The following is a 25,596-nucleotide window of genomic DNA, read 5'->3' as shown; positions in this document are numbered from 1 at the left end:
CCAAACTGTGTGGGATAAAGAGTTTGGAGATTCCCTATATCCTTGTTTATTAGGTCTATGATGATGTGTTCCATAGTTCTGCATATCAGACTTGTCAGGCTAATGAGGTGATAGTTCCCAGGGTCTGTAGTCACTCCTCCTTTGTGGAGAGGGATGACTGTAGCACTGCACCATTCAGTAGGGACAAAGCCTGAGGTGAGGCTGTGATTGAACAGGGCACACAGGTGAGGTACCAGTTCACTCTATAGTTCATGTAGAACACAGCCAGGGATATTGTCAGGTCCCATAGAAGCTGTATTCTTGGCATTGGACAGTGCTGTTTTAACCTGTGCAGCAGTAATACTGGATGCCTGGCAATCCACTGGTAATGTGACTGGTCCTTTGGGGGGAGAGAGGGGTAAAGTTGGCACTGAATTTGTCGGCCATTATATTGGCAATATCTGTTGGCTCAGTATAGGAGGTACCATTGTGAACTAGCTCAGAGCAAATCTGGGTATTGCCGTGGAGATTCTTTACATAACTATAGAAGGCCTTGTGGTTGTCTTTACTATCTGCTGCAATTCTGTTTTCATAACTAGCTTTAGAGGATTTGATGAGGGATCTCAACTTTTTGTTGAGGCCGATAAGGGAGTTTTTTTGGGGAAATTCAACGTTCTAGCAGGCAAGTTCAGCATAACTATCCTGATGTCTTTCAGTCAATCAGTGGCAAACATGATCTTCCAAGAATGGGGTCAGCCTTGCTGCGATCTATTTGCCACTCTCCACAACAGCAAGTTCAACAGGTCCTTTGCCCTAGTCCCCCTCAGGATCAGTCACTGAGGGATGCTCTAGTCCATGTTTGGCCCGCTGGTCTTCTTATGCTTTTCCTCCCCTGCCTCTAATCCCTAAATTCGTTCAGAAAGCACTCTGGTTGAAGAGCAAGGTAATCCTAATTGCCACTTTTTGGCCTCAGCAAGTGTGATTCCCCTTCCTTTGGTCTCATCTACTATGTCCTCCATGGACAGTGGACCACAGTCCAAATCTCCTTTCACATTCTTCAGGGATGACTCATCTAGATGTTGCAGGTCTCTGGTTGACTGCATGGTTTCTCCAATTCCAATGATGTCTAGACATTCCAGGCTTTCCTCCCCAGTTTGCCAAATTTTATTTTCATCTCAGAAGCCCTCTGCAAGAAAAATTTATAAAAGTAAATGGAAGAGGTTTTCTTTTTAGGCTCAGCAGTGAGGGTTGGATCCTTTCACTACTCCAATTCCTGTTGTTTTAGATTTTCTTGGCCCATTTTTCAAGGTGGGGCTAGCTTCTCCACCATCAAAGTTCAGCTATCAGCCATCTCTGACTTCCACATTGGAGATAATGCTTTCCCTTTATCTTCATCCAAGTTATGTAAGGCATTTCTTAAAGGTACCTTTTTACATAGACCCCTGATAAATGATCCTACTCCTCCTTGAGATCTTACTGCTGTATTTCAAAGTTTAGCACAATCACCCTTTGATCCCTCAGCTAATGCAGATCTCAAATCTCTTTTTTGGAAAATGGTCCTTCTTGTGGCTATAACTTCTGCAAGACAAGTCTCTGAACTCCAAGCACTCTCTTCAGAACCACCTTATCTGGTTTTACATAAAGACAGAGTTTCCTTACACACTAATCCTTCCTTTTTGCCTAGAGTTGCCTCAGAAACAAACATCAGTCAAGTCATCAACTTGACAGTTTTCTCTCCTAAATCTGACAATAGAGGAGAATACATCTTTACTCTGAGAGGTTTAATCTTGACAAGACAACCAAAAGCACATTCAGCTAAGTCAATGGCTACGTCAGCTGCCTTTTGGTCCAAAGCTTTTATTGATGATATTTGTGCAGCTGCCACTTAGTCTAATTCTCATACATTTATTGATCATTACAAATTGGATATCATATCCAGAAACAGGGCTGCATTTGGTTCTGCGGTTCTCCAGAACACTCTTCCATGAGGGCCATCCAAGGTTACTGTAGCTGGGGACTCGGTCCTGTTCATTGAGGAACAAATGAAAATGACAACATCAGATTTAAAAGTTATGTACTCACCATAATCATGCAGCTGTGTTGTCCATTTTCATTCTTCCTAAATTGACCCCCACCTTCCCCTATCCATGTGTTTGGGAGTGACCTGATTAACTTTTCTGTTAGGAGCCACAGTTATTTTTGAGCCTCTGTCTTGCTACTATTTCACTGTTTCTGCAGTACTATGACAATATTTTATATTTCTAAGATAGTATAGTAGCAGCTAACTCGATGTGAGGTAATGTGGTGGTCAGGGGCATTATGGGTAAAGGGAGTAGCTCAAGAGTCGGATTCTAGAATCTAGAGAAAGAAAAGCCAAGTTGGATCTGAGACCCATTCGTTGAGGAATAATGAAAATAGATGACACAGATGCATGGTTATGGTAAATACACAACTTTTAATTTCTCAGTATGGATGAAATAAGGAGAAAATTGTGAAATACTGTATGCTATCACACAAATACAAAGTACAATAAAGCAGTACTCATAAATGTCTGAGCTCCCAAAAGCATCACAGACTGATTTCAGCACTAACTTCTCTGGGCCAGAATACAATACAGAACGCTTATTAGTTGTCACTATTAATTACTGAAGTTTTCCTGTTATAAAACCAATGTTTCCACATCTTTGCATGCACCTGACAAAATATTGGAAATTTTCAGCATACCAGAGAAAATGAGGACTGACAGTGGTATATCCCTGAATGGAATCAGATTAAGGAGCACTGTATGTACCACACACCAAAGGCACATTTCTTATTTCACACATACAGAGTCTCTGTATGTTTTTATGTAACTTAGAAACTCTTTTGTTTAATGGCAAGTATTTCATTTTCAGCTGTGACTTCTGTTAAGAAGCTCATGGTGCACTGTTTTTATGCGTCTCTGGCCTATCTTGAGTATGAAAAGGGTCTTCAAACCAGTTCATTAAATTGGTTACTGAATTAATAAACAGAATACATAAAAAGTGACTTGACTTTGGCCATAAACTAGTGGACTAGTGGAATATGTGAACACAAGCAAAGCCTTAATGAATGCCAAGCCTACAGTTATATAATGACAACCGCAATTATACAGTATGTTGAGAACCTATTGAATTTTTGTACGCCAAACTCTTAGAGCCATACCAGACAGCCTGTTATTCAAAGACATCTTCATGATTAATGCCTGTTATGTGACCAAGTCAAGGGACAGAAAATAAGTCAGAAGAAGAGATGAGAAGGACAAGGACAAGAAGAAAGGATACTAATACTAGAAGAAGGCCTAAGATACATTCATTTTACAGAGGGCAGACTATGTTGGCAAAATATGAGAAGCAACATAAGCATTGCACTTTATACAGTTCAGAACCCTAAACAATAAACGTAAAAAGGCCAGTGATTACTGTAACATGTTGGATATATACTACCACCAGAGAGTGCTCATTCCAAAAACCCTGGTATGGTAGTGAGGAAAGTGGTTGTAACATTTACCTAAGTTAGGACATTTTTACCATTAAGCGGCACCTCCATGGACAGACTGTTTTACCGTCAAAGACTCAGGCCCAGAATGTCTCAGAGGAAAGAAACCAGACCCTAACACCTGAGATACTGTACATGCTCAGCTGTTATATTAAATAATAATATTAATGCCATTTCTTGTAAATGCCATCCAGACAGAAAAGGATCAATTAATTTGTTACAGAAAAATATTATCATTGAATAAAAGTATTTTTACATGGGTTTGACAGAATATGGACATTTTCCATGGTAGTACATATATATATGTATATCTATCTATATATATGTAGATATATATAGACACGTGCACACACACACACACACACACACACACACACAAACACACACACACACACAGATATATAGGTATACATGCCCATGTGTGCATATATGGGTTTACTGTTAACTTAACAAATGAAAAAGCCTAAAACATATTTTTTGCAGGGAGGACCCCCACATTCCCTGCTAACTATAATATTAATGCATACTGTTTATATATATATATATATATATATATATATATATATATATATATATATATATATATATATAAAGAATCCAAGATCGCACACTGTCAGAGTATATTTTCCAACCCTAAGAAATGTGCAGTTTCTCACTCCTGTCAGTCATCTGTGTAGTCAACTAAATTTTGTCGACTAAATATAAATATTATATGGGATGGGAGATCGCAGATATACCCCAGGGATTACCTCAGTGTCACTGCTTGACAGAGGCACAGCAAAATAATGGGCATAGTATCCTTCAAACTAAAGGGGTGGCGAAAGCCACAAAACTCTGGGCTAGGCTTATAAATGCCCTTGGGCAGATAGCCTAGTATAAACCTATGAACCTATGAACCTATACACACACAAATTTATATAGTAGCATGTGGTATTGCCAACTGCTTATTTTACTGATGAGTTGTAAAACTGTCACAACTTGTAAAAAATCCATACTGAGTCAATATCTGTATGTGCTACACTTGACTTACATTTGTTTGACTAAAGTATGTCATGGTTGTGTCACTATAGAATTAAGTAAGGGAAATGGGGGGTAGATCTCTTCATGTAAAGTGTTTTTTGTTTATATTGGTAAGGCAGGTACACTGTTGTACTGACTGTCTGCATGTAATGATTGTAGCTTGTCTCTGAATTGCAACATTGCTGTTGCTTTTGCAGCAGTTTTATGTGACTTATTGCTGAAGGCAACATACTTCATGGGCAAGTGTTCAGATTACATGGAATGTTTTTATTGCTGTTGTCAGTAGGTGAGGGTTCAGTTTCTTTGTTTCGCTGACTAGTGCAAGTGTGTTGGTTCATGTAGATTTGCTCAGACAGTCTCACATGTTGCAAAGTAGTGATCTGCTCGTCTCAAGACCCATACATGACACTGACCCTCCGAGTTTGTGACTGCACCTCTTTTGTACCTATTGCTCAGCTCTAACATGTGACCACCTATAGGAAGGTGCTTGAGCAGCAGGGCTTAAATTATTCCCCTTCCTCAACTGGGAACAGCAAGCTGGCAATTTCCAGTCATACCTCACTCCTGCTGTCTTCTTTAGCATCTGTGCATGCTACTTAAATTCAGGTCAGCTGGGTCACAGTCAAGCCTTTATCACTTTGTTCCTCTGCACCATGGAAGTTGACTCCTTGTGTTCTTCAGGCTGGAAATCACTTGGCTGGCAGAAGTTTAATTTTTCTTCATTGGTTTATTGTATGACTCTTAAATAAAACAGTCTTCCTAGCCTCGTGCTATCAGTGTTATAGGTAAATATGTTTTTGTCTATAGAAAGGAATTAGGTTCCCACAAGGAAACACAGAAATGATTATACCTTCATAAAAAGGTAAGGAAAAGCATTTCAGAATTGTCATTTGTTTTTCAGACTGGGCTTAAACAAAGGAATAAAGGAAGCACAGCCCTTAGGGTGAATAATCCTAATATCTCACCCCCACCCTAAACAGACCAAAAACACCAAAATTATATGGGCCCTTCACTGTTAATGCTCACTCAATTCCATTACAAAAGTTGATCAATACAGCACAGATTAAAGGGAGGCAGTGTCTGATACCTATAACAAGGTGAAAGAGGATGTTTGAGACTGCTATTTCCTTCCATTTGATACTTTATACATCAAAACATTTATATTTAGGTGTGCATTCTGTATACAAGCACAAAATACACACACAAAACAAGCATGCATGAAGTTGCTCTCTCTCACACACACACACACACACACACACACACACACACACACACACACACACACACACACACACACACACACACACACACACACAATTTCTCCACTTTAGCCGAAATCAGCATGCTGTCCTAGTCATATAAGTACATGCACAGATAAAGAAAAAAGTTCTTCTTCTGCCTTACTCCAAGACATCTCGATTGAACTGCTTCTGTCTGTTTCCAAGAAATTCGCCAATCATTTGACGGCTCAGACCTTTCCTCTCCAGAATAAAGTGTGCCACTCCTACTGGTGTATCAGACAAGAATCCTCGCTCGATCAAGTACTGAATCCCTTTTTCAGGCTTTCTACACAAGTAGAGGAAGACAGTTCTTCATCAGTAAGAGAATATGAAAACGTGCACCGTTTATTCTGTACTATTTGCTTATGTTGCAGTATTTATTTTAGCAAAGATAACTCAAAATTATGACAATAACATTCACTTACATAAACACATGCTACTGAGAAATAATTACTTGTCCAGCTGTTCTTATTCCACACTCTTAATAAAATGGAGAAAGATGGATGTTCCATAAATGAAATGAAGACTATTTTAATTTCAGTATATACACTAATAATTAAATACAATAATTTAACTGTTAGATACTGCACACATTCAGGATTCTTTTAGGAATATCAGAAATGTATTTTAATTGAATTAAAAAAAAACTTGTATGAGGTTCACCTCATCAACCAGAACTGAAACCACATACTTTTAGTCAGGTCAAGATCTAATACTTTCCCAGTGTACCAGCCTCTCCCCTTTTGTCATAACGACCTGCAGGACACTCCCATCTCTGTTTTTGTTTTGCTGCTCGTACATCTTGCCATCAGGGATAAAACAGTACCAGGTTATTTCACTTTAAAGTTTGTTAGATACAGAAATAGGTCTATATTTTTTAATATTCCAGTTAATTAAGTCAGAATCTGGGAATCCACACTGCCCCATGAATTGGGGTCAACTACATTGGGTTATTAGTAACCACACCTGAGAAGCCTTTAGCCCTCATCCTCAGGGTACTCAGCAATGGGGATGGGATTATGGCTGTTCATTCTTGATGTTTAGGGTTAAAGAGTTAGGGTCAAACTTGGCACCAACCTTTTAGTACTTTCTTTGGCTGTTAAGAATTCAGTCTCAGGCAGTTTCGTTCGATTTTGTACCTTTTTAGAATGTGACATCAATGTCAGCTTTGACACCGATGATGCAGATATTTCTACATATGCCACCCTTGGCAAGTGCATCTGCCTCAACCTGAGGCATTACTCTGTTTCCCCTTTAGATACTCATCCTTCTTGACAGCATGGCAAAGCATTTGAGGGGCTGTTATGGGGTCAGCTGCATTAATCTGGATCACATCATGTATTTTTCCTCCTCCTTGGAGCAATCCCTCCAAGGTCAGGTAGAAAGCACATACATGACAGGAAGCACTTTGAATCCCCAGTGGAGTTTCTTATCCCTGATAATGACAATAGAAATGGCAACGATTCCCCACCATCCCCACTTGATGACCTATGTAAGAGGAAGTCCTTCATATAATGAAGCAGATAGTGGGATGGGCCAAAGCCCCACATCTCCTGTCAAAAGGATCCTGCAAGAAGCCTCTCAGTCCCCCTAGCTATTCTTCTGGATAATACTCCCTCCAAATAAGATGGTATACCTTGTAGCCAAGTACACATGGGAAGAAAATGACATTATGAAACCTGTCCGAAGGAGACCAGACAAGATCATGAGACCCGCTTGGTATAGTTTCCCAAGGTAGAATTTAGTTTTTCTGTGACTACCTTAAAAAGGCTTCTACTTTGCAGAGTCCTTCCGTATATCGTCTTAGTAGAGAGTGAATAACAATGGACAGATTTGGAAACATGTTTATGCATTGTCCACATTCGTGCTAATGGTGCTGAACTATCTCTTGCATATGTCACACTTCCATTAGCAGTGGAAGATGAGTTGCCCCTGTCACTAGAGGATTTGCCTGAAGGAGCAAGTTCAGTCCTGTATGGCAAGTGTGTCTTCTGTATCCAGTCTCACAAAGTGCCTTACACATAACTCAGCATATGGTGCAGCAAAAGCAGCAGAGGTTCTAATATAATAACTCTTTAATGACTTACCTAGTGACTTACCTAGTTGCACCTTATATATTTCCTGAGTTCCATAAGGGGTCTATCCTTCATGTGCTTTTTAATTGATCTGCCCTGTTCAAACCAACAGCTAAGGAGAAACTGAAAGATACAGATAAAGAGGGCAAGACTCTCAGTGCTGCTGGCATAAAATTTCAGACTCACCTCCCCTTTTCAAGGATGTAAGAATCCACATAATTTATAGTACTAGCATGGCAAGCAGCAAGGGAATGAGACATATGAATGGAGACAATGAGGAGAGGGAAACCTCCAGAATGGATGACAGCACAAAGAAAAGAACAACCAGTAACAGCATGGATACTGTGCTGCTCATTCAGGGGGACAGCAGTCAAATCCCTGAATCCTTGTCTGACTGTCCCACTCTGGAGTCAGTTTGGGATTATCTAAACCTCCACTTGCATGCATGGTTGGCCATCATGCATGACAAGAAGACACGGACAGTAACATCCAAAGGCCACAAGATTCCCTTCCATATTCTTTCCCACTGTCTCCCTGAGCTAAATGTCTCCCATCATCAAATCAATGTGGAAAGAAAAGGGGTTTGTAAGCCTCCAGTATTCTGCTAGCTGCAGCCCTCATTCATACCTTTACTTTCCTTGTCTGACCAATTGGTTGCTGCAGTTCTACTAATGGCAGTAGATCCATAAAACCCACCTAGAATTGTCCAAATCCTTACATCTGTCTAGCAACTCAATGTTAGAAATGTGTACAAAACTGAATGGACACAGCCACACCAGTGGCATAGAGAAATAAAGCCCTAACTATGGCCCAGCCAATCCAGATTCAGTTAGAGGCTCAGGTGACTGACAGAGCGGCAGGGAGGAATGTTGTTTCCATCCTGGGGGAAGGTCATTTGGTGGTGATGCTACCTAAAGAGGAGGCATGGCTTTAAGAGGGGAAATGCTCTTGGTTGCAACCAGCAAGCATGGGTGATGGGGAAAGGAAAAAGTAGGTAGAGCAAATAAAAACACCAGATGGAAGCAAAGACGGCTGAGTCCCCAGGATGCCCTTAAGATCCATGACCAGCTGTAGCAACACCTGAGCATGTCCAGGGGAGTTAATAGGATGCCGGCAGGCCTGGCATGGATGTAAGGCACTAGGGGCTGGGCTAGTATGAATAAAGTCCAAGGGGATTTAAAAAAAAAAAAGTAAATGGACATGGTTTCTCATCTGGGTTCTAAAGGGTTAGACTGCTTTACAGCTTCAGTGCCTGTAGACTTGGATTACCTTTCGCAGATTTTCAATAAAAGTCTAAATGATTCCTCTACAAAAGTTCATCTTGCAGCCATATCAAACTTACAGCAAGGTCAAGCACTTTGTCCTTGGCAACTATGAAAGTTTACAAAGCTTTCTCTGAGGACAACTTCCTCATCTGACAGCCTGCAAAAGATCCTGGCCCACCTCTGGATTTGTATTCTGCATAAGAATTGCTAGCCTAACCTTCTGAAGAGGCTGCTAAACAAGGATTGCAGTACCTGTCTTGGGAGATGCTTTTCCTAATAGCCACTGAGATTCAGGCCTTATGAGTAAAAACTCCCTAATGGTTTCTTTAATGACAGAGTGCCGATGTGAACAAATTCTGCAGCATAAATTAGCTACGAAAACTAACCTTAATCCATTCATTTTCCTTACTCTTCCCAACTATTCTAGTAGCGATAGATACCTTTTGCATTTCATAGACACCTTGAGACAACTTAGATGTTATGTAGACAGAACCAGTTCAGTCAGTGAAGATACCCGACGCTTAGTCTTGTTCTCCAATTAAAAAAAATATGGGTTCCAAAGTTACAAAGGTCACTTTGTCTAACTGGCTGTACCAATTATGTTAAGAAAAATATAAAAAAGATGCTGCCTTTTGTACCTACTACACACTTAGAACAGTGATTACCTTTCTAACATTTTTCAGAAATGCAGCCTTAAATGATACTTGTATGGTTACTATCAATACACATTTTCATAAGGCACTAAAAAGCTGGATGCAATCTCCAGTCTAAGTCTTTCTCTTTAGCCACAATTGTCATAATTATGTTTCCATGATAATAAACAAAAGATGGCATGAATGAGATAAACCACCACTATTTAATGTAAGCACTTTCGTACAAACAATAACATGTACTTCTTCAGACAAATGAATCCCTGAGCAACTCTCCTTAAATAATCAAATTAATTGTTAAATCGAAAATCAATTAGCTTTTTAAAGTTGCATACTTCAAGAATACATCAATTTAAAAGTGAAGACATATAACAAAACTGTGCAAAGCTTTCATTGGGTATACTTTATGCGCTTGAAAGCTGAAAAACATGAATCCAAATAGCGCGACATGTAAAAAGCGAACCGCAAATACGTCGAACGAAACCGCGAAAGTGGAAGTATCAAATTTGCATAGTTGGGCCATCTGAGGTACAGCTCCATAAGGTAAGTGTGCGATAGTTACGGACCTTAGGGTTAGGGAGGGGTTAAGGTAAGTGCATAGGTAGGTAGTGTATGTAAGGTTTTGTGTAGGTAATGTATGTAAGCCATCATTGATATACAGAGAGACTTCATAGAGAGAGGATATCATACTAGGGATCTCAAAACACTACAAAAAGTAGAACATGAGAGATCAGGACAACCATATATTAGAAGAGCAATCCAAATCCAAGTGTGTGACCCTCCAGTGGCAATGAAACGAAAAGCAGAGATTCAAAGGAACTTCAAATAAGATGCATTCATAAAAAATAATAAAGTTTATTCCAATGAGTGAGCGCTTTCGCCAAAGGCTTCTTCAGACTCTTAAAACAATGAATAAAACTGTTTGAATCATTTTTAAAACCATCCTTAAGCTTCCTATTGGACATTACAAATTGATATGTCACATGTTATCTTGTCTTAAAGGAACAGATACTCAAAAAAGTTAACATAGTTAAATGCAACAATATTTAGAAGGAATACTTCCAAATATACAATTAATGATCAGAATGTCCATGCAAATAAGTAAAAATATGCATATACCCTGATACATTCTAAAAATAAAAGGAGCATTGTGCTTGGTCCTATATCATTCTACAATCATTAAAAACTGTTGCTACATTCATTAAAACCCTGAACATTCTCTCTCCTCATGGTGTTAAAACATTAAAATCCTTAGATAAACAGCAAGTTTTATCGCGTTTCAATATCTAGCATCTCTACTAAGATAGTGGTGTGTCGAATGCAACTTTGCATATATCAGGTTAAAAACTAATATAGCGAGAACTCTGTACTAAAAATGTAAGCGTACCTTTACCACAAAACAACATAGCTAATGTAATGTATTTCGATGTGCCTCATCAAGGAGTCAGACCTCATCATATCGGTGAAAGGCTGTTGTCCAAGATTAAAAATTCCACAAATAGGAACCTCTTAGATTCCACGAAACAAACTGTTTACAAGTTGTAAAGTGCCGTGTGCTATAGGAACTCTGAATGCAATTGAGTACAACATAACTTCATGCGCTATGGTAACTCAACGCGGTGAGCACGTTCTAAGCATCTAAGTACTGAACAACAGAAACAATGTTTAAATTTCTAAGAAAAAAGGTGAGCCTATATTCGTGCTGTCCTGTGCCTAAAATAGACAGTATTTGTAAGCACGATTATGCCCTAGAAGCATATATTGATCACAAAGTGTCACTATTTAAAACAATGAAACGTGTACATATTAATGAGTACACTTATTAAAGTGTTCGCTGAACATGGCAGAGATGGCATTAACTAATACAAAATAAAAAGATAAAAACAGATAAATAGTGGAATGCTAGGCGAATACATAAAATTGACACAATAAAGCTTGAAATTAGCACAAAGCACACATATAATAATACCTAAGTATAAAGCTCCATAGATGATAGGGTCCCTAACTAGTAAAAAAGCAACTACTTCCATGTACATCGTTGGTGCTAAATATAACAACATTCTAAGTTAAAAAGGTCAAATGAAAAATAAGAAGAGATAAACAATCCGCAACAATACTAAGCCTGTACCTAATGATAAAACAAAACTATCTATTGATGTATGGGGTACCTAGCTCAGTGGTATATTAGAAGAGGCAGCCATATACACACAGAGCATAAAATTAACAACTCAAAAGTTAAGAGGTTAGTTATTCCTTACACCAACAATAATAACACAGTGACAGAGATAATTAGGAGGAATTGGGGTATACTGTTACTGGATGAACACATAAAGGATATGGTGGGAACATGTCCTAGTTTCAGCTATAGGAACACCAAATCTTTAAAAAGGATTTTATGCTATGAGAGTAATTGTAAGAAGAAATTGTACTCTTCGAGGAAAGGAATTTTTTCATGTCATAACTGCAATCAATGCAGTTTTATAGCTAATAAGAATTATTTTGTACATCCAGATACACATATTAGGTATGAATGCAATCATTACACAGATTGTAAGTCTAGGAACGTGGTTTATCTGGCCATGTGCCAAAAATGTAGCAGTTTCTATGTAGGGAAGACCAATAGGACACTTAGAGAAAGGATAAGAGAACATGTTTATGCCATTAGTAGGGAGAATGAAGGCAATGCATTAGCTAAACATGTTTTACAGAATGACATAACTCATAGTTTTAAGGTCTTAGTATTAGAATCTATATATCCTACAGAGAGGCTAGGTAATATAAGTAATTATACAGAAAAAGAGGAAGGGAAGTGGATAGTTAGGCTACAAGAGGATAGGGGACATGGTTTGAATGACAGAGTTTCATTGAAACCATTTTTGCTGGATCAAGCCTTGAAACACTAAGTTCATAAGAGACATGTATTATTGTATATATGTATCTGTAATATGTATATAGATGTACGTTTTTATTATAGATATTATTTGGCCCATAAAATGGGATGTTCTATTTATTGAAAGTAGTTTTTTTGAATGTAGTGCTCTTTGAATGCAGTATATGTTTCTTGAAGAATCAGTACACTTAAGTTATAGTCAACTTGCTAGAAATAAGGTTTTTATAATTCAGTATTACTAGTGTTTTTAAATGAAGATGTTCATTACATGCATTGTGCCCCACTTTTTATATACATATATACATTTATATATATTTATATTTTAATATTATATGTTATTTATATGATGATGAGCATACAGAATAGCACTATAGTAGAATTGTGACTTTAAGAGCTTTTATCATTTGTATCTTAATAGGCATTTCATTGGTTTTTACTAGAAGTGATGACATATTTAAATGGACTTGGAGTGCTTTATTACTGTTTTAAGTCTGAAGAAGCGTCCTTGGAGATGCGAAAGCGCTTACTTTGTGGAATAAAGAGTATATTTTAATACATATTTAGTGTTTTGCTTCGATTGTTGTGGAGTACCTGCCATTCTTCTACATTTGGTTTTGGACAGTTTTTGTTTGGAGGTACCTTACCCTTGTGGTGTTTTCTCTTTTTTCAATGTATGTAAGGTTTAGTGTAGGGTTTTGTTAAGTGTATGTGTGTGGAATATTTAGTTTGTTTGGGTATAGCTCCGTAGGGGAAGTGTGCTGTAGTTACGGACCTTAGGGTTAGGGAGGGGTTAAGGATAGTGCATAGATAGTTGTGTATGTGGGGTTTAGTGTAGGGTTAGCAGTAGGGTTTTGGTGCTTTAATTTAGGGTTAGAAGTAGGGTTTTGGTTAGTGTATGTATGTGTTTTTTATTGTGTTTAGGTAGGTAGCGTGTTGCGGGTGGTGGGTTGGCCGACTATGACGGTTCAAGGTTTTAAATTTCACGCTTTAGTACGTTCAACATATTTGCGGTTCATTCTTTATGTGTCGCGCTACTTGGATTCGGGTTTTTCGTGTTTCGAGCGCATAAAGTAGACCCCTTTCATTACCAACACACACACATATATATATATATATATATATATATATATATATATATATATATATAAAATGTAAATTTGTATATAAAAAATATATAATATATAATAAAAAGCTTATTCTTCAAGACCAGCATCCAAAAGAAAAAACACAATAAATATAATTTCCATTCATCTAAGCCTGTTATAAAACTAAAACATAAACAAAAAAGAGAATAAAAAATGTGTACGCTTTTATATATAAGTATACATAAAAAAATGAAATAACCATCATCTGTCTTCTTCTTTTTCTACATTCGGCTTTTCCCGGTTAGGGGTCTCCACAGCAGATCACCTGTCCGCTCATGATTGGCAGTGGAGTTTTACGGTGTCGAGATGCCAGCCCGGCGCCCAACCTTCCACAGAAGGCACACATACACATGGACCCAGGCCTAGGGCCAATTTAGAGTGTTCAATCCATTTACAGCATGTCTTTGGGATGTGGGAGGAAACCGGAGCACTCGGAGAAAACCCACGTGACCACAGGGAGGACATGCTTGCCTAAAGCCATTAATTTAAGTAGGCACTTGACTGAACAAAATTCATTAAGCCCAGGAAATATATGGGCATTGGTACGTAGCTGCCATAAAAGCTCATGTTCTTTGAGCTTTAGTTCCCAAGGGCCTCCTCTGATGTTCTTATTAACTTGCTCGGTGATACTGAACCTAAAATTATGTGTAGCATATTCACTCACATGACATGCTAGGGCATTATTTCACTTCTTCTTATTAATATTATATAGATATTCATAGACCCTCTGTCTAAAAACTCGCTCTGTTTTCCCTATATAGGAACATAAACATTGTTGACATGAGGCAAGATATACAATCCCTTGAGACTGACAATTATATTTACCTCTGATGGTGTAAGAGATGTCATTAATACGGGCATCTTTCCCTGTCTGAATATATTTACAATGGTGGCAACATCCACATTTAAACATTCCCCAGGAATTACTATTAGGTCATAAGGGGGCCTCTAAGAGTGCTTTCAAATTAGGGTCTCTTTCATATGTAATCAAAGGCCTACTCTCCAAAATATTAGTTATGGAGTGTTCTTGCATATTAAAGATCCAATTCCTCATTAAGATGTCCCATATATTACCTGTATCACTAGTATATTGAGTAGAAAAACAAATAATAAAGTCAGTATTATTGAACAAGTTAATAAGAAGGAGGCCCTTGGGAACTAAAGCTTAGAACGAATCAGATGAAGATTTTTTTGAAAGCGCTTATCGTTTGTGAAAGAAAAGGGACTTTTATTGTAATTTTTAACCTTGAAGACATTAAAACCTATTTTTAAACAGAACTTCGATCTATTTTTTTGTGGATAGCGCTACCCAGCTTCAGGTTTCATTTCTACAAACATCCAGTTTGTAGCTTCAGCCTAGGTTGTTTGTCTGCCATTGTTTTTGCTGTTTTTCTTGTTTGGCAGTACAACATCAGCAGTGGGAAGGTATTTTCTTTCTTTTCTGATTATTTAAGGAGAGTTGCTCAGGGATTCATTTGTCTGAAGAAGTACATGTTATTGTTTGTACGAAAGTGCTTACATTAAATAGTGGTGGTTTATTTCATTCGCGCCATCTTTTGTTTATTACTGAGTTTGTTTCTTTTTGAAGTTTTAGTTTGTTTCCATGATGACCACCCAGGAAGATAGGCTGGGAAAGTCTGACTGGATAATTTTATCCATTATCAGTGGAGGCCCAGACAGAATCCCAAATCTGTGTCCCACGGACCTCCTCATACCAGATTCTAAAGTAATGTACTTACCATAATGATAGACTTGGATGACCAGTGACCAGATCTGTCATTCTCAAAATATCCATCCTCACTGAAGCGTTATTAGTGATATTTCTATGTATACTTCTCTGCTTCTGAATGGCATACCTGACAAATGGAGAGGAGAGTGGCTTGCAGAGCATTAAGGGAAAAGGGGAGGAGTCAGTCATTTGGGAAAGTTTTAGATATTGAGATGACATGAAAGCCTGTGGTTTCAGGCTTATTGGATGGCGAGGATGAACCAGCTTAGACAATTGTATAACTGTGGTACTGTTAAGAACATAGCTTTCATTTATGGCATACCAAATCCATGTCATACTGGTATCACACTATGGTAGCTTAGGAATTATTCATATTCACTGAGGTGTAGGTGTAGGTGAACACTTCACCTAGAACAGCAGCCACCATCATTAAACAGTTGCCTGGAAATTTCCCTAGGTTTTTAAGGATCATTTTACCATGGAGCTCAGAGCCAAAGTTTTGTGAGTTAAAGCTGCAGTGCAAAGACTTGCATTGTCTCACTGGGTATGCAGCAGTGATGGTCTGTATAAATCCACTGGCAAGGATCAATGCTTTGCATTCCTTAATGATCATGGGTACTCTCTCCGTTTACCTTCTATTGTTCCTGTGCCATGCAGCAGTTGCACTGATATAAAAACTCAACATTAGACACCTTGCATCGAGTGAAACACTCACTATGAAACTCATTGCATAAACATACAGTATAAGATATTTCATATATCAGTCAAATACCTTTCTTTCTCCTTCACTAAACATCACTGTCCTTCCCATACTTCTCATACTATACCTGATTTTACCTCCTTTCTCCACTCTTCTGACCACCTAACACATTCTGTCTCTCTCTCCTTTCTCCTTTACTCTTTCTGCTCATCTACCATTACCCCCCAACCTACATACAAGTACTCTATACAGATTGTAAATATTTAGTACAGTTGTTACTATTGTAATTTAGATGCTTTTCTGTTAAAATAATTACTACCAATTCACTTATGTAATTACTGTATGGATATATTTGCTAAGATAGTATACAGTCATTATCTTTCATTACTTCTATATCCCTGGGCTGAAAACAAAAATGGCTCATGTGGATATATATCCAACACCAGTTAACAAATAAAATAGATGGATATATAGATATATAGACAAAGTCACATTCCAGATTGCAATGTATTCCATACACATATAAACAGGCAGACATATGTGTGCATTTGTGTGTATATCTGTCTATATATTTATTCACACACACATGCACAACGTGTGTATTAAATTTAAATTAAAACATGGGTACAGGCAGGGATGTAAACAGATTACCTGCCTTCAAGTTTAAGGAAAAATCTTTATCTATGAAATATTTACAATTTACAGCTGAACACTCTCTTTGGTTTTATTAGGCAACCTGTTGCAAGTCTCAGCAATGATCCAAGATTTACAACTCTTATTCCGTTCAAGTGTTTTTATGGATTTAAACTTTTTCTTTTCTTTGATGAAGTCTAGGCATTCAAAAGTGCATTGGTGATGGTTTTAAAGACATTTATTAGATTCCATGCAGTCTTCCTAAGCTTGTTGTTGTGTCTTTCGGCTTTTCCCTGTTAGGGGTTGCCACAGCGGAACTCCGGTCCGCTAATGATTGGCAGTAGGTTCATAGGTTGGTACTAGGCTATCAGCCCTAGGGCCTATACAAGCCTAGCCATAACAATTCCCTGGCTATTTCTTCCAACACTATTTACTTCCCTGGACCCCTGTCTAGCAGGGCGACTGACGTGATCCCCGGGGTGAATTTCCTTTCTCCCATCCAATCGTCAAGGTTCCTTTTGAAGAGGGCCAAAGAGGCACTCTGCTTGACATGTATGGGCAATCTATTCCAGAGTCTGGGGAGTCTCTGGGTCAAGAATCTATCCCTCCAGCATGTTTTGTTTATTGTGATGACAAGGTTTAGATCCCTGGAGCATGTGGCTCTGAAGGATTGGGATTTCTTTAAGTGTAGCATGTCCAACAGCTCTGGGTTTGACATGGCCTTGTATGTTAAGCAGAGATTGCCTCTGAGTAGACGATATGTGACAGAGTATAGCTGGAGATTTTAAGGCAGTCAGCATAGGGCATCTGCTTTAGGCCTGTGATTCTTTTAGTGAGGTATTTCTGTGGCCTTTACAGTTGTTGCAGATGTCTTGAGAGGTACATACCAAATGGGGTGTTGTATCCTATAATGGTTCTAATGAGGGATGAGTACAGTGGGACAATGACCTCCTTTTTTTCTGGATGAAAAGCTCTTAGTGATGAGGTGTGTACATAGAAGGATTTCATGACTGTTGTGGTGATGTGGTTATTGAAGGTGAGACCACTGTCCACCTGTGTCCCTAAGTCTCTTATCACACTTTTGGTGTTTAGTGTACTGCCACCTATGTGGTAATTCACGGATACATGTTTTTCCCAAAGGGGATAACTATACATTTCTTGGCATTGAGCTTGAGCCCATGGCTCTGGCACCAAGCATCTGTTTCTGTAAGGCCCTTTTGTAGAGTATCCACTTAATTTGGGGATTCAATAATGGCTCCCAGTTTGCAGTCATCTGCGAACTTTGTTAGCCAGAGTCCCTTAGTGTTGGCCTGTACTTCAGAGAAGTAGATGCCAAACAAGAGCGGTCCCAGGACTGAACCCTGAGGTACTCCACTTGTCACCTGTCTGGAGTTGGATTTGGAGTCGGCTACTTTTACAGTGTGGGTTCTATCAGTAAGCCAGTTAGAAACCCATTGGGTGACATAGGGATTAATGCCCAGCTTAGTAAGTTTATCTATGATTCCAGAGTGGGGGATGGTGTCAAAGGTCTTGGCAACGTCTAGATAGGCTCTGTGGACCACCTTACCCTTGTCCATGGCTCTGGAGACTGATTTGAAGAAGTCAATCAAGTTCAGGAGACATGATCGGCCCTTCACGAACCCAAACTGGGTGGGGTCCAGTGTTTGAAGGTTGCCAATGTCTTTGTTTATAAGTTCCATGATAATACGCTCCATGGCCTTACAGATAAGGCTTGTCAGACTGATGGGACAGTAGTTTCTGGGATCCAAGGTGGATCTCCCCTTGTGGAGTGGGATAACTGTAGCTCTGCGCCACTCAGTGGGCACAAAACCTGAGGTGAGGCTATGATTAAACATGACACTTAGGTGAGGTGCCAGTTCATATTGTAGTTCATGTAGTACACAGCCTGGGATGTCATCTGGTCCCATGGATGCTGTATTCTTAGCTTTGGAGAGTGCGTTTTTTACCTGTGTGGCCATTATTACTGGAATTTGGCAATCTTCCGGTATTGAGATGGGCCATTTAGGGGGTGAAAGGGGGTGAAGTTGGCACTGAATCGATCTGCCAGGATATTGGCAATATCCTTGGGATCAGTATATTTAATGCCATTCTGTTTTAGCTCAGAGCAGATCTGAGCATTGCCATTTCAGATTCTTGACATAGTTATAGAATACCTTGTGGTTGTCTTTGGAATCTTTGGCAATTTTCTTTTCGTAACTAACTTTGGAGGATTTTATGAGGGATCTCAGTTTCTTACTGAGGCTGGTAAGGGAGTTTTTTGCATTCTGGGATTTTCCTCTTTTCTACAACAGTTTCTTCCTTTTGTTGTAAAGTTTGTTTATCGCAGGGGGCCACCAGATTCCTTTTTTTGGATGACAGCATCTTGGCTCTATTTGGGATGGCATGATTAATGCATGAGTGGATGTGCTCGTACAGTGCCTTAGTGTAGGATTCAGCAGTTGAACTTTCAGTTCCCGTCTGCATGGGTGTCATGAAGTTTGTCACTTCTGACTTGAGTATCATGAAGTTGGCTTTGGAAAAGTTTTTTATGGAGGTTTCCTTACTGGGAGGTGGGGGTGGGATATGGATGTTAAGGGTGATTAGCTTATGGTCAGACCTGACTAACGAGGGGGTGACCATAGGTGTGGAGCATCGATTTCCCATGTTGGTAATGACCAGGTCTAGGATATTGGATTCCCTGGTGGGACTATGGATTAGTTGATCCAGGGCGTTGGAATTTATGAATTCCAAGAACCGTTGGGCAAAGGTGTTGGTACATGAGTAGTTTTCCCGGTTAATGGCAGGGTAGTTAAAAATCACCCAGTATTAGGGTGTTTGGTTCTATCTTAATATTTTCCAGTATGGTAAAGTAAGTAAGGTATAGTGAGAATCTTGGGGTATGATGGGGGATCTGTAGCAAGCTACAATTTGGACTGTAGTCTTACCTAGTGTTAGTTGCACCTGGAGAATTTCAGACGCATTGTTTTTGGCAACTAGCCTGGTGGTGTGAATATCCTTGGTGAATATTGACACTCCTCCACCTTTAGTGTTTCGGTCCTGGTTTGGTGGCCGAAAAGTGTGGTAAGAGCTGTAGTCTGGTATTGCAGGGGTGCTCTCTGGAGCTTTGAACCAGGTCTCAGTTACTGCACAGATATCGATGTTCTCCATTTTTAGGAGTGCCTCGAGAGAGTGCATTTTGAGGTTTAGACTTCTAGCATTGAGTAGCATTACCTTCAGATTTTGCATGCTTGCATCTTTATTTACATGCCGAGTTGCCGGCCCTGACGCACAACCTTCAACGAAGGTACGCCCATTCACGCATGTCTCCACACAGAAGCTGAGAATCGAACAGGACAACATTTTACTGTGAGGCTACAATGCTACCGCAGCACCACCACTGCAGTTGCAGTCTTCCTAAGCTTAATAATAATAATTACAGCTTTTAAAATGTTTGTTGGTAATGTTATTACCCATATTCTATATTCTTATAGTCACAGATCTCTGGATATGTTCTTGTTTTTGTGTTGGTGCAAGGCATGGACTCAAACTGAGCATTCATACTCTAACCTTGTTCTAGCTGTAACACTGTAAATATTTAATTCCCCTTTGGAGTGTCTTGATTTTAAATCGCTGAACATGCACTCCAGTGTTATGTAGCTGCTCTTTCTAAAGATTTATGTAGTCTTGAAAACTTTAGTTTGCTTTCCAAGCATATTCCTAAATCTTTGAAGTTTTCAGTTCTCTCAACCAACTGGAACCACTACAGTAATTAGTGCAAATGTCCTCTGACCAAAGGTCATGAGTTTGGTTTTGCCAGCATTTATAGTTGTGCCCATATTTACTGCTCAAATTGCTTTTTCACTGAATCTTGTTCAGATATGTGGCATACAAGGATAAAACTTCAGTTATGACCCACATGTCCTAGGTTCAGTTAGTTGCGCAGGTACTGGGGAGTTGGAAGAGAGGGATAAAGGTGAGAAAACAGTGTCTGCTCACCTGTCTATGAGGGAAGAGGAGAGCATGCATGTCTGGGGTACACAATCCAGGTTAGAATCCCTGATGGAGATCAGAGATCATAGACAGCCACTTTCTTTGATGGGGAGCAGGGCCTTCAGAGGGGGTACATCCCATACAAAAGTGAGATATATACCCTCCACTAAGGCAGATTGCATGCTTAACCCTTTGGCATCAATGGATACATACAGTGAGGAGAATAAGAGCATGATATCAAAATCCCCCGATGGCTACAGGAATAATAGCCTCACTACAATTAGCTCTCACCTAGTTAGGGTTGTGGTAGTTGGCTCTGACTGGCCAGGTGGTAGGCAGGTGTGGTAAGCCAAAAATAATTAAAAAATAAATTGTACATTGAAAGTAGATAGCATCATTCTTGCTGGATATTAATTTCCCTACTTTGGTGTCATCAGCATATGTGGCAAAAAGTATGACCTACCCTCAGAGATATAAGATATCTATACATTAAATGAGTAAGTTCCCAGAACTGAACCTTTTGGGACCCCATTGCAGGCATAATGCAATTCACTAAATTGCCCTCAATATTCATGCACCAAACCCTGTTACGTAGCCAGTACTATATCCACCTTACTATAATGTTCAGATAAACTTAGCTTTTGTAGTTTATTTAGGATACTCATGTGAACTGTATTAAGCGGTTAATGTCAATGTGTACCACATATACCTGCAAGCTGTCATGTACTGTTGTTATGATACTTCAGTACAATTTACATTTGATGTGTTTGTAGGTACACCTATGGAATATGAGTGTTACTGAACATTGCACATTTCTTAACTTCAGTAATTATTCCTGAAAATTCTTCTCAGTTAGCTTTTCCATATCCCTAATTACTTTTTAGAAGATTAATTGACATGAAGTTCTTTACATCTCACCTTTTATAAGTTGGTTTTATTGCATCTCTTTCCTACTCTTCAGGGACTGTTTGTGTGTTTCAGATTTTATTCCACTTATCAAACCTGAAAGCTAAGTGATTGACTTTTTTATTTCTTTTAATATCTATTTGCAATGCAATCAACCTCAATGCCTTTTTATCATTTAGTTTTTCTAGTATTTCTGGAAGATTGTCTTGATTGTCCCTCAGTACATCCTGTGATACTCTGCACAGGCAAAATTGTGTGACAGGCCTGAGCTGCATACAGTTTTAAAGAGTGTTGTGAATTCCTTATTTTAATGAGAGTGCCGTGATATTTTTATTTTTTAATTTAGTCACTTTCTGCTTTTCCAGATGGTTTTGTAAATTTATAGGACGATCTCTTGGTTTTTTTCCTGTTGTCAACAACTAACCTATTCTCAAGCTCTGCGATGTCCAAGGCCGCATGGTTTTATTTTTTTGCAGCATAACCTTGGCTCTGGATGAATGTCACTGTTGAAGAGACACCCCAACCCCATGTGCAAAAATGGGAAGAAGGGGGGATGGATGGCTGCATATTCTCTTCTTAATGTCAACAATTAAAGTCCAGTAAAACGACGAAACAAGTCATGGGCATTCAGAATTGCCAATGAGCTGAAACACCTGATGTTCATAAGGATCGTTTGCATACATCCCATATGCCTCTGATACAAGAGGTTTGGGAGGTCACTCAGTAGAAGTTCTAGCTTTGCTAGAGTTTTTATTTTGTTTTTATTTTTTTGTGAATTCCAATTTTTTATTATTCAATCATTTGGTTGTCAATGATAAGGCCAAAAAATAGGGCCGAATTTTTAAAATTACTCATATAAACTTAGAATATGACAGAACAACAAGTTTTGCATTCACATTCATTTTCTGAAGGATGTGAGTCTGAAACTCTGCCAGTCATTAGTTAATGACTTCAGTCCCCAATAATTTGGGGAGGAACAGACAAGAAATGTAAGGCAAAAATCTGGACATTGTGTGAAATTCTGGACAGTTGAGAGATATGATTACTACACTGATTTTTGCTGTGTTGTGGTCACCATTTGAAAGGCCCAGTGAAACCTCAGATTCTACTTACAGATTTGTATGTGTATTAAAAAATAAACCCAGTATGTTGTCCCATCTGACAGGCATATTAATGATTTGAATCAACCTTGACTAGAAGTCAGAAGGAAACAGTTTCTTTTGTTGTGATATTTTATAAGTAGTATTCCACAAATATTTTGGCAAGTTGAGGTCACCCAAAACCCTTAAGTATTCATAAGGCAAGGTACATAAGAAATGAAAAACATCACCAAAGTCCCACAAGGAACAATGAAATAGGTAGTGAATTCATATATATGAACTCTCAGAATTTTCTAATCACAGTGCAGTTACCACACTATTAGGTTTATTGATGCATTATTAAATGGAATACTAATGTTTACTATATTAATGTAGTTGTTTATGATCACAGATAACCCTCCCCTTTTGTTTGTATTTAATCAGTTGCAACTTAATATATTGTATCTGTCAGTTTTGTCTGAACCTTTCTACCGTGTTTCAGTGATAATGCCAAAGTCACTGTTCTAATTTTTTCAGTTCCATATATCATATGGATAATTGTTTAGGCTTTTCAGATTTGCAATAAGAACACTTGATTTTTTGCAATCTGTATTATCTTCATAGTTTCCAAAGCATGGCTTAAAAAGAGCTTGACAGATGAAATCTACAGTTTCTAAAAATATGTTATTTTTCCCAGCTTTTCCTTCTTTAAACAGCTACCTAGTGACTGTGAGTAGTCAAGGAATCTAGTGTCCTAATGCACGTTTTATCAAACAAGTACATTTATCATAACAGTTTTCATGTTTATGTGCTGGAACAGAACAAGGATCTGCTGTTTCCTTCAGAGTATTTAATAATGTCAGTATTTTTTTTGGCTACATGTAAGCCACAGTTAGGTCTCAGAATGTTAACAACATGCAGGATGATGGCAATAATGCCATGATTCTCTTTTCGGATTCTTAGAGAAGCCACCCTAATATAAGTTGTTCTGGTACCCGGAAAATGAATTATTGATCTGCTGAACCTACTTTTGAAACAAAAGGCTGTATCTGTGCACCAGACTTAATCATACTCTCATCCACATATTGCAAGAATTCTGGGAAAGCCAAACATGATTGTAGGACAAAACATCAAAATCGGACAGATTTTAAACATTGCTCTTATAAACTTAGAAAGTTGCTACAATATCAGGTTTTGTGTTATCTTGCATTCTTTTACGGGATATGAAGTCTAAAACATATATGTGTGTTATTATTTAGTGACTTCAATCCTGAATGATTTGCCAGAAAAATCGCAAATTTTATGTGGAACAACAGATCAAACATCTGGATACTTGAGAGGTATGTCCCGACTATGAAGTCTAACAACTGCATAGTAATAACAAATATGTCGAAATCTATACACTAATACAATACTACACAACACTAATACTAACACTTATACATATACAATAATAATAATATACTTTGTGTGAGTACATATGTATATATAAACTACAAACACATATGCATATATACATATTAATTATAACTAACTGATCCTCGTGCACTATATTAAGCAGTGGACTGTGGCTGTAGCTAGTAATACAGGAGCCGGGGACAGCCTCATGCATAGATGAACTAGATGGATGCCTATGGCACCATTCAGCTAGGGGTCTTTCTTTGACCCTTTATTTACTTATTTTATAAGATAAAGATGTAGTATTTCTTTACTGTAAAAAAAAGTCAGCAAAGCAACCCTGTTCAAAGCAGCTGCATGCACACTGGGGGTGGTACTGCACACCAACTAGCCAATTAATTTGCAGGCTTTCTGCTCCTTCCCTTCCCTTCCAAGATTTACCCGATGGGTTGTCTTGATCATGGGATGGCAAGTAGGAGAAAGCCTGTACATTTGAAATGGAAAAGGTAGATGTGATTTTGGCAGTGGGAAGGGTAGCATTTCAATGTTATCATGATGTATGCCTTTTTTTTCAGTGGAGGGTAATATGTACAACAGACAGCAAAGCAGATATATTTTCTGGGTACTAGCATCTTGAAAGTAAGAAGTCTTCAGTATTCACAAATATGAACTGGATTTTTCAGTTAAACAAGACAAAATAAGGATTTTATTTTTATTTGTGCTGTTGCTTTCACAAGCTAGTATGTATTTTGCCAAAATAAAGACCTGTGGTACATCATTACTAATATCGATGCTGAAAACCGGATATAGTCTGAAGAGGTTCACAGTACTCCCCTAAGAAAGAGAGTTGTTCACCTTGAAGCTGCTCTCAGAGTAGATACAGAACTTCTTTTCTCAGAAATGCAGCAATTCTACTTATATACATAGTTTATTTACTTACTTTTCACTTAATTTTATTCAGCATTCCACCAGTTTTAATTCTAGCTCTTTTTTTGTTTTTGCATTTTGTGCATATCACAAAACAGTTACTCCTGCCTTTTACCACTAGCACAATAAGAGGAATACAACTGGTACTCTACCTTGTACCATGCTCCTCTGTCAACTTTCAAACCTGACAAATAGTTCTGTTTCTGAGGAAGGGGAAATGTTTTGCAGTGTGCAATCATATTTTCTGAAAAATGGTGACGTGAAAGGTGCATGTGTTGTAATTACAATATAGCTATGAGAACGGTTATTAAATTGTGAGTTTCAGTCTTCATTGCCCCTTTGATCTGACATCCGCCTAGTCATCCTCCCTCACTGTTGCTTCTCTTCAGCTCCACCACTTTCGTTTGCCCTCCC

The 25,596-nt window shown here is 38.5% G+C and overlaps 1 protein-coding gene across 5 annotated transcripts in view; it reads right to left on the bottom strand.

Moving 5' to 3' along the window:
• IQSEC2 (IQ motif and Sec7 domain ArfGEF 2) overlaps positions 1 to 25,596 on the bottom strand; it is a 575,830-nt gene that overhangs the window by 209,924 nt on the left and 340,310 nt on the right. For all 5 annotated transcript variants that reach the window (XM_044060579.1, XM_044060614.1, XM_044060605.1 and 2 more), the window contains exon 5: positions 5,920 to 6,081. In XM_044060579.1, coding sequence (XP_043916514.1) covers positions 5,920 to 6,081 — 162 coding nt within the window. The remainder of the gene's footprint in view (positions 1 to 5,919; positions 6,082 to 25,596) is intronic.

The sequence above is a fragment of the Protopterus annectens genome, chromosome 1.part0 (genome assembly GCF_019279795.1).
Source record: "Protopterus annectens isolate FY-2018-M chromosome 1.part0, PAN1.0, whole genome shotgun sequence".
Classification (NCBI taxonomy): Eukaryota; Metazoa; Chordata; order Ceratodontiformes; family Protopteridae; genus Protopterus; species Protopterus annectens.
The sequence above is the reverse complement of the archived record's forward strand: the minus strand, read 5'-3'. Positions and strand labels throughout refer to the sequence as shown.